Source organism: Taudactylus pleione, unplaced genomic scaffold, assembly GCF_031769625.1.
Source record: "Taudactylus pleione unplaced genomic scaffold, aTauple2 ptg000184l, whole genome shotgun sequence".
Taxonomy (NCBI): Eukaryota; Metazoa; Chordata; class Amphibia; order Anura; family Myobatrachidae; genus Taudactylus; species Taudactylus pleione.
The window spans coordinates 5,519,098-5,530,587 of NW_028284586.1; the positions used below are offsets into that span (position 1 = coordinate 5,519,098).

An 11,490-nucleotide genomic window follows, 5' to 3' on the forward strand; every position below is an offset into this window, starting at 1 on the left:
CCTCCTGTCACTCATGCTTGCAGAGCGTCTGTGTACTGGGTGCAAACGCTTCCCGATCGCATGGACCGGTTCACGCACGCGCACTGAGTCTTATACGCATGCGCAGATTGCAAAAATCGGCAGAGTGCGTGCAAACACAGCCTTGCGACCGGGTCTGAATCAGGCCCTAAATTGAATACACCCATATATTTCAAAGGAGTGGAAACATGTTTACATGAATAGGTGGTTCTCCAAATTGTCTATGGGAAGCTACAGTAGTAGAATCCTCTTTTTAATTGCTTCCTAAATTAAAGAGTTGGGACAAAGAAATCATCTTGCTATAGGGCAGTTTTGATTGTCTATAATCAATTAAGAATTTTTCTTTTAATAAATGGTTACTTGACCTCCCCTTCCTCTTCAAACCCATTAAGAAGCAATATTGTATTATGTACCAGACAATTATTGACTTGATGGAAAAGAATATTATTAGTTATTTATTTTGCTATGATGCAGTAAAAAATCTATTACAGTCATACTTTCAGGGGCGTATCTATAATGGGTGCAGGGTGTACGGGGCACACGGGCCCCTGGGTCCAGGGGAGCCCTGCACCGCACACCCTGCACCCATAATATACTTACCTCTCCGGAGTCCCGCGTCGGCGCAGGGGTCCAGCGCTATAAAAATGTTTGGAAAATGTCCGCAGATGTTGTTTGTGTATGCGCAGTACAGGGAAAATGGCCACCGTGGCCATTTTCCCAGTGACCTGTGCATGCGCTATAGACTCTGGGCACACTCTAGTGCCTAAAGTCTATAACTCAGGCGCTGGCCGCGCATAGCTCAGAGCGCTGTCGGCTGCCGAACGAAGAGGAGGGAGCCTGTGACAGAGACTGCACACGGGTCCCCTCCTCTCTAGAAACGCCCCTGCATACTTTATAGTTTATCATTTTTTAATATTTGAATTTTAAAATTACAGTTAATGTATCCTCCATGGTTATCAAAAATGCATTGACCATTTTAGCAAGGGGTGATTTCAGTAGGGTCCTAAACAACCTGATTCCAATTTGAATGTCAGGTTATATAGGTACTCTAATTACATCTGAATGTACCAAGCAGCATTCATTTCAGAGTTGTACCTGTACTTTAAGCAATTTATTTAAAGGGACAAACAAGTGAAACATAAACAATGCCATGTGGCATCAAGAAGTAGCCGGGTGGGGGCCTTCACAATTATAAAATGTTTTAAATCGATGGAATCTATCACCTACTATCTTCATGATAGTGGTCATATGTTCTCTCAAGTGTGGGCTCCATGGCTCTTAAATGATGGCACCGCTCTACCTTTGATCTCCACACTTGCTACCCATATATGACTCATGTGCATTGGATGGCTCTGCTCCCTCTGCTCTGACCTCTAAGTGGCAAACTCCTCTAACTAGCTGAATACTTTTCTTGATCTTCGAGCGGCACTTTCTTCTAATGCTTTCTGTCCAATATCTGGTATTCTTAACGATACCTTATTTCTCTAGGTACAGGTTGAGTCTCCCATATCCAAATTGCTTGGGACCAAGGCTATTTTGGATATAGGAATATTCTGTATTTTGGAATATTTGTATATTGAAATGTCTTACGAATATTGCCTAAATCTAAACACAGAATGCATTTATGTTTTATGTACACCTTATACACACAGCCTGCAGGTAATTTTATACAATACATGCAATAATTTTGTGGCTCAAACAAAGTTTGTGTAAATACATGAAATTAATTTATGTTTCATATACACCTTATACACACTGTCTATAAGTCATTTTATACTTTATTTTTAATAATTTTGTGCCTTAAACACAGTTTGTGTACTTTGAACCATCAAAAATCAAACATTTCACTATCTCAGTCATGCTAAAAATAGTCTGTATTTCGGAATATTCAGTATTTCGGGAATATTTGGCTATGGGAGACTCAACCTGTAGTCCTGTTTCCCACCTCCCCCCCACCTACGCCTTTTCCCGCCCTCCCCTACTACCAGTCCCCTTATATGTTTTGGTTTATTGCCAATAACTTTATTTAAAAAAGAGATCATGTGTAAGGCTTATTCTGTTTATGTCTTCCATATTTGTTTTGTGTGCTTTCTAAATAAAGAATTTTTAAAAAAATGTTTTAAATCCTCACCTCATAACGATTTAAACTTGAAATAAGACTTTATACACTGTCTCCACTTGCTGGCACCACAGAATATATTTTTTAAATAGCCCTCAGATACTGTCCCCCATTGCAGGCTACACAGAATATATTTTTATACAGCAGCTCCACAGATACTGGGCCTGATTCAGAGGCGCTCGCAAAAAGCGAATGCTCGCTCTGAAACAGGGCGGCCGCATGTTTATTTTTGTTCGGCCTCCTGGCCACTCGCTAAGCTGTGGGTGACCACCCACAACTTTAGCAAGCTGCCAGATGATGGTCGCGACCATCGGGCTTGTGAAGAGACCTTTGTGGTAGGGTCTCATCCGTCGCAAGCCCCAGTGAGCTTCTGGCTCTAATAAAGCCGGAAGCTCACCACTGGCATCACTCTGGAGGTCAGTGGGGACGCTCCCAAATGGCAGGCATTCCTTCGGGAATGCCTCCGTTTGGCCAGCCACCCCCCCCCCCCCGGCCCGGCATCGACAGCCTCCCCTTTTGGATGCGAGCGCCGGAGCGAGTGATTTGTAGCTCGCTCTGGGACTTGCGCACGCTCGGCGTGCGCACTGCCCGGCCATCGACCCGCTTGCGATCGCATAGCGCTTGCGAGTGGGTCTGAATCAGGCCCACTGTCCCCAGGAACGGATTAACAATGAGGCAGGTGAAGCTACAGCTCCAGGCCTCCAATGAAAATAGCCCTAGTGCCCCTCCATCCCACTGCTAGGCAGATATAGTACCCCTCAATCCCCCTGCCAGCCCTAGAACCCCTCCACCCCACTGTCAGGCAGCCCAAGCTCCTCTTACAGCATCCCTCCACCCCACTGCCAGGCAGCCCAAGTTCCTCTTACAGCATCCCTCCACCCCACTGCCAGGAAACCCAAGCTCCTCTTACAGCATCCTTCCACCCAACTGCCAGGCAGCCCAAGCTCCTTACTGTCAGCCAGCCGGAAAGTCACTGGCCGCACCCACTTCTGGGTTCCCGCTGCTCTGCTGCTGCATCCTCCTCTCTGGGGTCCCACTACTGCTGCCGCATACTCCCCCGCTGGAGTCCCACTTAGACGCTCTGTCACTCAGACTCCAGCCATGGTACCACTGCCTTTGGCCCCACCCTAAGCTCCATCCCACCACCTGACGTCGAAAAGGTCTTTCCGGCGAAGGGGATCTAGCCATTACCACAAGGAAACATTAAGGGTGACTGGGCCACAGGGGACAGGGGACGCGGCGCATTGGGGCGAGTGCGAAGTGCCGGCCGGTAGCTGTTTCTTGCCGGGGCATTGCGCCTGCAACATAAAGCCTGGGGAGAACACTGAGTGAGACAGAATGTGGAGGTGATCATTTTGTACTACAAATATTGCACAAGTGCCCTCCAACAGGGTGGGAGTAACAGGAAGGTATAAGTTCCTCCCCTTTGTAGAGCTAATTCAAGCCCTGACATTCAGAATACTTGCCACAGGCTGATTTCTGCTCTCTATAATCCATTTATCTACTTCTAAAGCTCTCCCACCAATATTTGCACAATACAATATCTTGGTGAGGTGTAGTTGGATGAGATATCTATGAGATCATAGGGAACTGTGTATGGTGTCTTTGGTGGTCAGACTAGGTCCAGTAAGGATGGACAGTATGACAGAGAGCAGCCAAAGAAGTAGCAACCTGCAGTCCTCTGAATTTGCTTATAACCAATAAAAAGGGTAATTTATGTCTAGCATATAACGTCCCGTTTACTGGGTACAGTTTAAATAATAAACCTTTGATGGTTACGACCCCTTCATTTTTAGATCTGTAGACTTTTATATGACTGGATCCTCACTGATTGTTTATCTACTACTTTGTCTTTCAGTGGAGATCCAAACAAAAGTGACATATGGGGAAACACACCACTGCACCATGCAGCAGAGAAAGGACATGCGAACTGTGTGGCATTCCTAATTAATTTTGGAGCAAATATTTTTGCACAAGATAACCGACTCCGTTCTCCGCTGGATGTAGCTGTCATGAAAGAACGCACAGAGTGTGTCAGGATTCTGGATGGAGCAGCCAACAAGCAAATATCCTTAAACCCTAAGAAGGTTGAAAGATTAAAAGAGCAAGCTATGAAAGATGCCGAACGGAAGATCAAAGAGTGCGAGAAGCTCCAAGACAAACATCAGAGCCAAATGAACAAAAACTATAACAGAAACAAGACTGGTACAGTAAATTCTTCTAAAGGAACCTTATCAGGCTCTGTTGGTGCTCGCTTTTCAACACCATCTACCATGAGCACTTTAACCAAGGGATTGAAGGACACATTGCAGCTTAAATTAAAAAGGAAAGATAAAAACACACTTGATCGAGATACAATGAACAACGTGATGTTTGACATTGATGAGAACAGTAGTGGCCACCGTACCAAGGTCACAGATGTCTTCAGTGAAAATGATGAAGATGGTGACACAGGTGGAGTCATGGCTTCAGAAGAAGAAAAGGAGTCTATTTTTAACCGTCCAGGTCTTGGTAACATAGTATTCCGAAGGAACCTAACAGCAGGAATTACCACCGATTTTGGTGAAATCTCCACAGCTGAAGATAATATAGGTTTCAAAGTTAATAGTAAATTGTTTACACTAGACGACGCGAATGACATCGAGAATGATGGTGAGAATGATTACAATGTGAATTGGAATGAAGAAGACATGGAATTGGATGATGAAGGAGAAAGTTCTCCTCTTCAAGTCTTCCTGGCATCTCATGGCTTATCTGAATTACATGTCACCCTTTTAAGAGAAAAAATCGATTTAGATTCTCTTCTCCTATGTTCTAATGAAGATCTGCAAAGCATAAACATACAACTTGGACCAAGAAAGAAGTTGCTTAATGCAGTAGACAAAAGAAGACGAGCAGTGGACAAATCTGGAAAGATCACAGACACTAAGTTGTAAAACACATTTGTTAGTAATAGTATAGTGAAGAACAGATGATGCACCGACTAGTACAAGTAACTGAAGGTTAAGATCGTGAAAACATAAATCGGATCACTAACTGAATAGTGTTGCTGGTGTCTTAGTTTGTTGAGAAATCCATATGATTGGGACTGTAATATATACCGGTTCCTAGCTGGGTAGGTGCTGTTTTTCGAAAATTCAAGAGTTCTAGATGAGTAGTTAAACCATAAAAGCAGGAGGCCACCTCTTTATGGTCATTAGCCGCCTTTGATAAAAGACAACTATGCAAAACATTTAAAGTCCATGGTAAAAAAAAATGCCAAAACACCGCAAATCATAGCAACCATTAGGACATTTGCTTTCATTGGTTTAATTTAAATAAAACAAATATATTTGTATTATATCTTTAAATGTACCTGTCATCTGTACATAAAAAACAGCTATATGTTTTTTTATATAAATAATTTTATATATATTTATATTGTACACACATTAAACAAACAAGTACAGTGGTGTATTTAAAATATCAAATAAGTCTAGTACAGGCTATGTTTTATACTTCAGGTGCTAGACCATCGACCTTCTAAGACAAAAACATTTTTGGAGTGCCACTCCTTTACGAATATTAGAGGCACGCAGTCCCCCCTTCACGAGCAGAACGGCGTGCAGCAGGACATATCTCGTAACTGTACTTGCAGTCAAATGAAAATCCTGAATAAGCAGGTCAGTCACCCAAATTCAGGTTTGCCCTGCCAGAATCAGGACAGGTATTTCTGCTCTCTTATATTTTTTGGAAGCTGTTTCCTGTGGCTCCTCTTGTCTTATGTTCAGTTCGTGTTTGTCTGGGTCCTGTTTGGAAAGATTAGATACTGTAGGTACATGAAATACTGACAGCCTAACAATGAGTGTATATTCTTGTTCTCAACAAGCACCGACATTCATTCAATAACACAGACATTAAAGAATTAGGTCTCTCTACCTGCAGCAAGCCCTAGAGTGAAAACAGACCAACCCCCCCACCCCCCCAAAAAAAAAAAAATAGCCCTGACATTTGTACTCAAAATTAACACTGCCCTGACATTAATACGTGGGAGCACTAAATATTTAAGTGCAAATTCAGCCCCACATCAATTAATTGCCCCCAAGCACCCAGAAATACATAGAAAGTCCCATGCACTCGATTTTAAATTAATGGGTTTAACTAATATCTCACTATTAAGTAAAATTATCCCCACCATTAAATAAATTACCCCACCAATAAAATATGTTCCACCAATTAAAAAATTGGCATGCACCCTCATCATTAAATTAACTTCCCTCCCACAGTCACCTTCTTTCCCTGGCGCTCTGCGTTAGAGAGGCAAATTCTTCTATCTGTCTCTCTTGCTTCCAGGAGTCCTCGCCGCACTTTACGCTGGAGATCCATTCAAGTGGCTGGCTGATGGACGGAATAAACCATTTACACAGTGAGATACATTTATAAACACTGCCACATAAAGATAAGTGCACCTGCACATTGGGCAGGAAGAGTGCAGAGACTGCTGCAGTCTTTGCTCTCTCCTGCCCAATGTGTCGCTGTGCCAGTAGTAGTGGGCAGGAGAGCGGTAGTGAGCAGTGTACAAATGTTATGGGGGGCGATCGCCTTGATGGGCCCCCTGGATTCACCACTGGCAGATACAGACGAATCTAGCTAATTTCAGCATAGTGCGCATGTGCCAAGGAAAAAAATTGGCGACTGCGCATGCGCAGTATCAGCCATACGCTTTCTAACAGATTGTCATTAAAAATCAGATTAAAACGTCTGTCGACGCACCACTCTGGTGCATACACACAGTCAGATTTTTCTTCAGATCTGAACGATAACGATTTTAAAAATCGTTCAATTGTTCATATCTGAAGGAAAATCTGACATATCTGACATGTATGAATGATGCGTGTTCCTGCTGGTCAGATAACGATATCTGACATCTGATGTGTTTGCAGTCAGTTTGGGACGATTTCAGTAATTTGAATGCAGTCAAAAATCGTTCATAGTTCAAATCGTTCAAATCGTTGGTCAAATCGTTCAGATCGTTCAAATTGTTCAATCGATTATCTGACACATCTGAAAAATCTGACAGTGTGTCTGCATACACACACAACGATTGTGTTACCAACGAGTTAATGAATGATTTTATGAACGATTATCTGTCAGATATTTTTTATTTTTTTTAAATGTTTTTATTGAAGTCATCAAATACACTCTGGTACACAAGCAAATATGACAAAAAAAAACAATGACATAGTCACAATTTATAGCATACAGTTCACTTGTGGTTTTGAGGTAATAATTTTGCCCCAATTTTCTCTTTTTACCAATAAATAGACAATTAAGCAATAATATATTATAGTGACTTCAACCATAATAGAGGAAATGTAGGGGGAAGAAAGAAGATGGGTAGTGGGGGGGGGGAGAAGTATAAGAAGAGAAAGAAGAAAAAAGATAAAAAAATAATATAAAAAAAGAGAAAAAGAGGAAATAAAGTGGGATGGGGGTTGTGAGCCATGCACTCCCAGGGTCAATCCCTCACCACTCTACTCTTGTTTGTTTGTGGGTTTTTGTTTTTTTTTCCCTAAGTGTAAGTTATTGGGGGGTCTTGTAGCAGTATTCTAGTTTCATACATTTGTGTTGATTTTAAACACTGTTGTATTTGTCTTTTAATCTCAGGATTTAAAGCCTCAATAAAGCTTTCCCAAATGAAGAAGAATTGTTCTGCTTTCTTTTCCTTATTGATAGAAGAGTTGACCCAATCCATTTTGAAAATATAAAAAAATTTCTCTTTGAACATGGCTAATGAAGGAGGGGTAGGAGCAATCCATTGTTGCAGGATACAGTTTTTAGCTACAGCGAAATAATTAATAAAAAATTTTTACAACCCTTAGAAACTCTAGTTGTTCCTGGAATATAACCCAATATTGCCCATTCTGGTGTTAATGGAAGATAATTGATTAGATCCGCTAGCACATATTGCTTCACTTCCATACAAAATTTCTTGATGACCCTACAGTCCCATAGGCAGTGATATAAAGATGCCTCTAAATGGGCGCATTTTGGAGGTTGCAATACAAATCAAGTGACAACGTTTGGGAGAAAGATAGCCCCTATAGAATAGTCTGTAGAACATTTCTCTGTAAGTTGTACCTGTCAATGTTTAGAGGGAATACTGTAGAGTGCGCAAAATATTAGTTTCCGTTAGATTTGGAAAGCAAGTCTGCCACTTAGTGATACCAGTGGAGAATGTTCCCATAAAGTAAGGAATTCTTTGTAGGTGGTAGAAAAGAGATATAGCCCTATATGGATAGCCAGCGGACAAGAAGGCAGTATCTAACCTATTATCCCAATCCAAGGGAGATAAAAAAGATAATATTTTACTGGTGTAGTAAAAAAAGAATAAAATAAACTCTATCTTGTGAGCACTAAAAGCATATTTACACATTGATGAACATATTTTTTTGCTCATGATAGACCTGGACTGATGAAACAAATGGAAAGACCATACAATAATGTCTTCTGCAGAAGCTGCTTCCTCCGTGAACAAGCCTTACAAGTGAAACGTGCGTCGGTGGGAGGGTGACTGTGTTGGCGCCACACAGGACACCCCAACTACCAGTCAGTATATACCTATGTGGGTTGTTTGTTTGCTGCTCCTTCCTGGCGATTGCATACCCCATGTGCTGTGGACATGGTGAGTCGCTGTGCGGCGACTGCCCCGTTCATGTATTGGGGATATGATTAGTTGCTTTAGTTGGATAGCAAACTTTTAATGATCTGGATCATTATAATATATATACCAGGCACCGTGTTTATAAATAGTTTCCTGGCTGCTATATATGCACATAGTGAGACATTATTGTATGTAGTGAGTTGGATTAGAACATCGCTTAGTACAGATCATGCATCCGTTTACAGATAGCAGATTATCTACTCAATATATATATTGAGAGTGAGATACTTATTTCATACTTGGGACATTATCTTGAGGTACATTGCTATAATTATTGCAGGACTTCTTTGGATGCCGTAACTATAATTTACAATGTCACAATGTGCCAGAAATGAATTCCTGTAACAGTGTATCCGGTTACCAAGAGTCTCCTATATTTGAGGCATTATCTCCTTATATCCATTGCACCCGATGTTTTGTTTGTTTTATCAGAATTGTATCTTGGTTGACCTTTTCAAGGTTAAACGCTGCTCCAACACTACAACTATAAAGTTTACTCTATAACAAATGGGTAGCAAATGTTATGCCTCTAGAATTGTGTGTGTGCATATAATACATGATAAATATCTACACATGGTCTTTCCATTTGTTTCATCAGTCCAGGTCTATCATGAGCAAAAAAATATGTTCATCAATGTGTAAATATGCTTTTAGTACCAGTTATCTGCATTTATAGATCATCAGTCCAGGTTTACTATGAGCAATAAGACATATTTATTAATATGTAACTATGTCTCCAGTATTGTTTGCATGCGAATGGTCTAAATTCTGAATAGACTTAATTAACTAGCATATTATTTGTCCTACCAGTCCAATAGGGGTATTCAATATGGGTGCGATAACATCGTTTTTTGCGTTAATATCGCACTTTTTAAAGTTTTTGCGTTAATATCACTTGTTTTAGTTTTACACCGTATTCAATTTCAAAGACTTATCGCAGTTTTGAAAAGTATTTGATAAAAAACGGTGATAACTTTTCACCATTGAATAGGTGTCGAAAAAAAGTGCAGATTTGGGGTTTAGGGGTGCAGGCTTAAAAAAAATAGCCTGCCCCCCTGAGATTGACATTTAAAAAAGAACTGTGTCAAAAAAAGTTTTTAAAAAAAATAGGGACACCCCAAAAAATTTATAAAAAAATTGGGGTGCAAAAAAAAAAATGGGAAAAAATTGTTAAACAATAGGGAAATAGGTTCAGGGCTATTCTGCAAGTATGCGGCAGGTGTTTTCTAGAATAGAATTATAGGGGCAGGTGCACAAATGCAGAATTTTTTAAAACTGACTTTAGGGACTTAAAAATATGCTAGTACCCATTTTCATGTACCCCAAATTTGATGGGACCACTTAAAAAAATGAAAAAAATAACCTAAGTGCTCTTCTGCATCACTTCTTTAATGTCGGGAAAAAAGCACCTGCTGCGGCTATTTAAATCCCCGACTTTCAATTAAAGGCTAAAACGGGTGTACCCATAGTGATCCCCCATGTTTTTACAACTTTAGGGGGGTCTTACAATTATTTTAAGGAAAAATTCGTAACTTTACGCAAATCCAACTTCGGAGTTTCCCGTTTCCGTTAATTTTATTTTGAATACGGGGATAAGCGGGAGCGCGCACCATACCTTTACGCAGAAAAAAACTCCGATATGAAACGTTAACTTCGCCAGGGAAGTTAACCTTTCATATTGAATACCCCTACAGGACCTTTGCATGCAATGTTATAGGACGAGATTCACATCTTGTATCCTTGTCGCAGAATTTGTGATCATGGTTTAACAGAATTAAAATCAATGATAGTTTACTTGCCTTCTTTTTCTATCTACTATATTAACTGATGACAATCTCATTCAGAGTAACTCTCACATTAGGGGTCCAATGCATTATGTAAGACCCTTAACAGCAGAAGCGAAATAGTGAGTAACGTTGCGGTTACACTGTTGTTTCTAAGGGTTTAACTGCCACTGGATGATCTCTCACTCCTCATTGATGGCTTGCTGCTAAGTGAGGGGAAGTAGAATTATAGGTGGTCAAATCATCACCCTGACTGTCCTGATACTTCATTCTTATTAGGAGGCATGTTATACAGACTGGTATGATTCCAAATAGTGCTATTGAGGCATTATATGACAACTATCCTGCTTCATATTTTCGCCGCTTGTGCTATGAATTTTTCGAATTTTGCCTATATGGGCACAATTCTTTGATTAAATGTGATTGTAATTAACCCTTGAGGTATTCATTCCTATTAACCACCCATTTCATTATTGTCGACCTGAAGGGACTTTTCTATTAGATAGAATACTCCAGTAGATTAGTATATATCTATAGACCATAGACCTTCCTAACTGGTTGTATTATGGGTGGATTCATGTTATATGTTAAATGTTTTGTCTTTTGTCCTTTGTCATAGATATCATTTATATATTATCTTGTATTAATAGTTATGTTTTAACGATTTCATATTTACAAAGAGTGCTCACAAAATAGTTTCTTTTTCTTCTTTTTTTCTCCAATAAGGTTTTTACTCTAGTGAGCACCTCCACTGCCCGATATGTTTAGTTATGATATGAACAGGGAATAGTGGTTATATGTATGAGTATCTATATCTCATTTCTATTGGTCAGTGCGTCGATTTTCCAGCATTCCCCCTTTCCCCC

At 40.4% G+C, this 11,490-nt stretch overlaps 1 protein-coding gene across 1 annotated transcript in view; it reads left to right on the forward strand.

The window, feature by feature from the left end:
- The window catches only part of ANKS4B (ankyrin repeat and sterile alpha motif domain containing 4B), an 82,115-nt gene extending 76,629 nt beyond the window's left edge, over positions 1-5,486 (forward strand). Inside the window, exon 2 of the mRNA XM_088476211.1 lies at positions 3,996-5,486. Within this exon, the coding sequence (XP_088332337.1) occupies positions 3,996-5,073 (1,078 nt within the window). The 3' untranslated portion in view covers positions 5,074-5,486. The remainder of the gene's footprint in view (positions 1-3,995) is intronic.
- Positions 5,487-11,490: the final 6,004 nt, after the last annotated feature.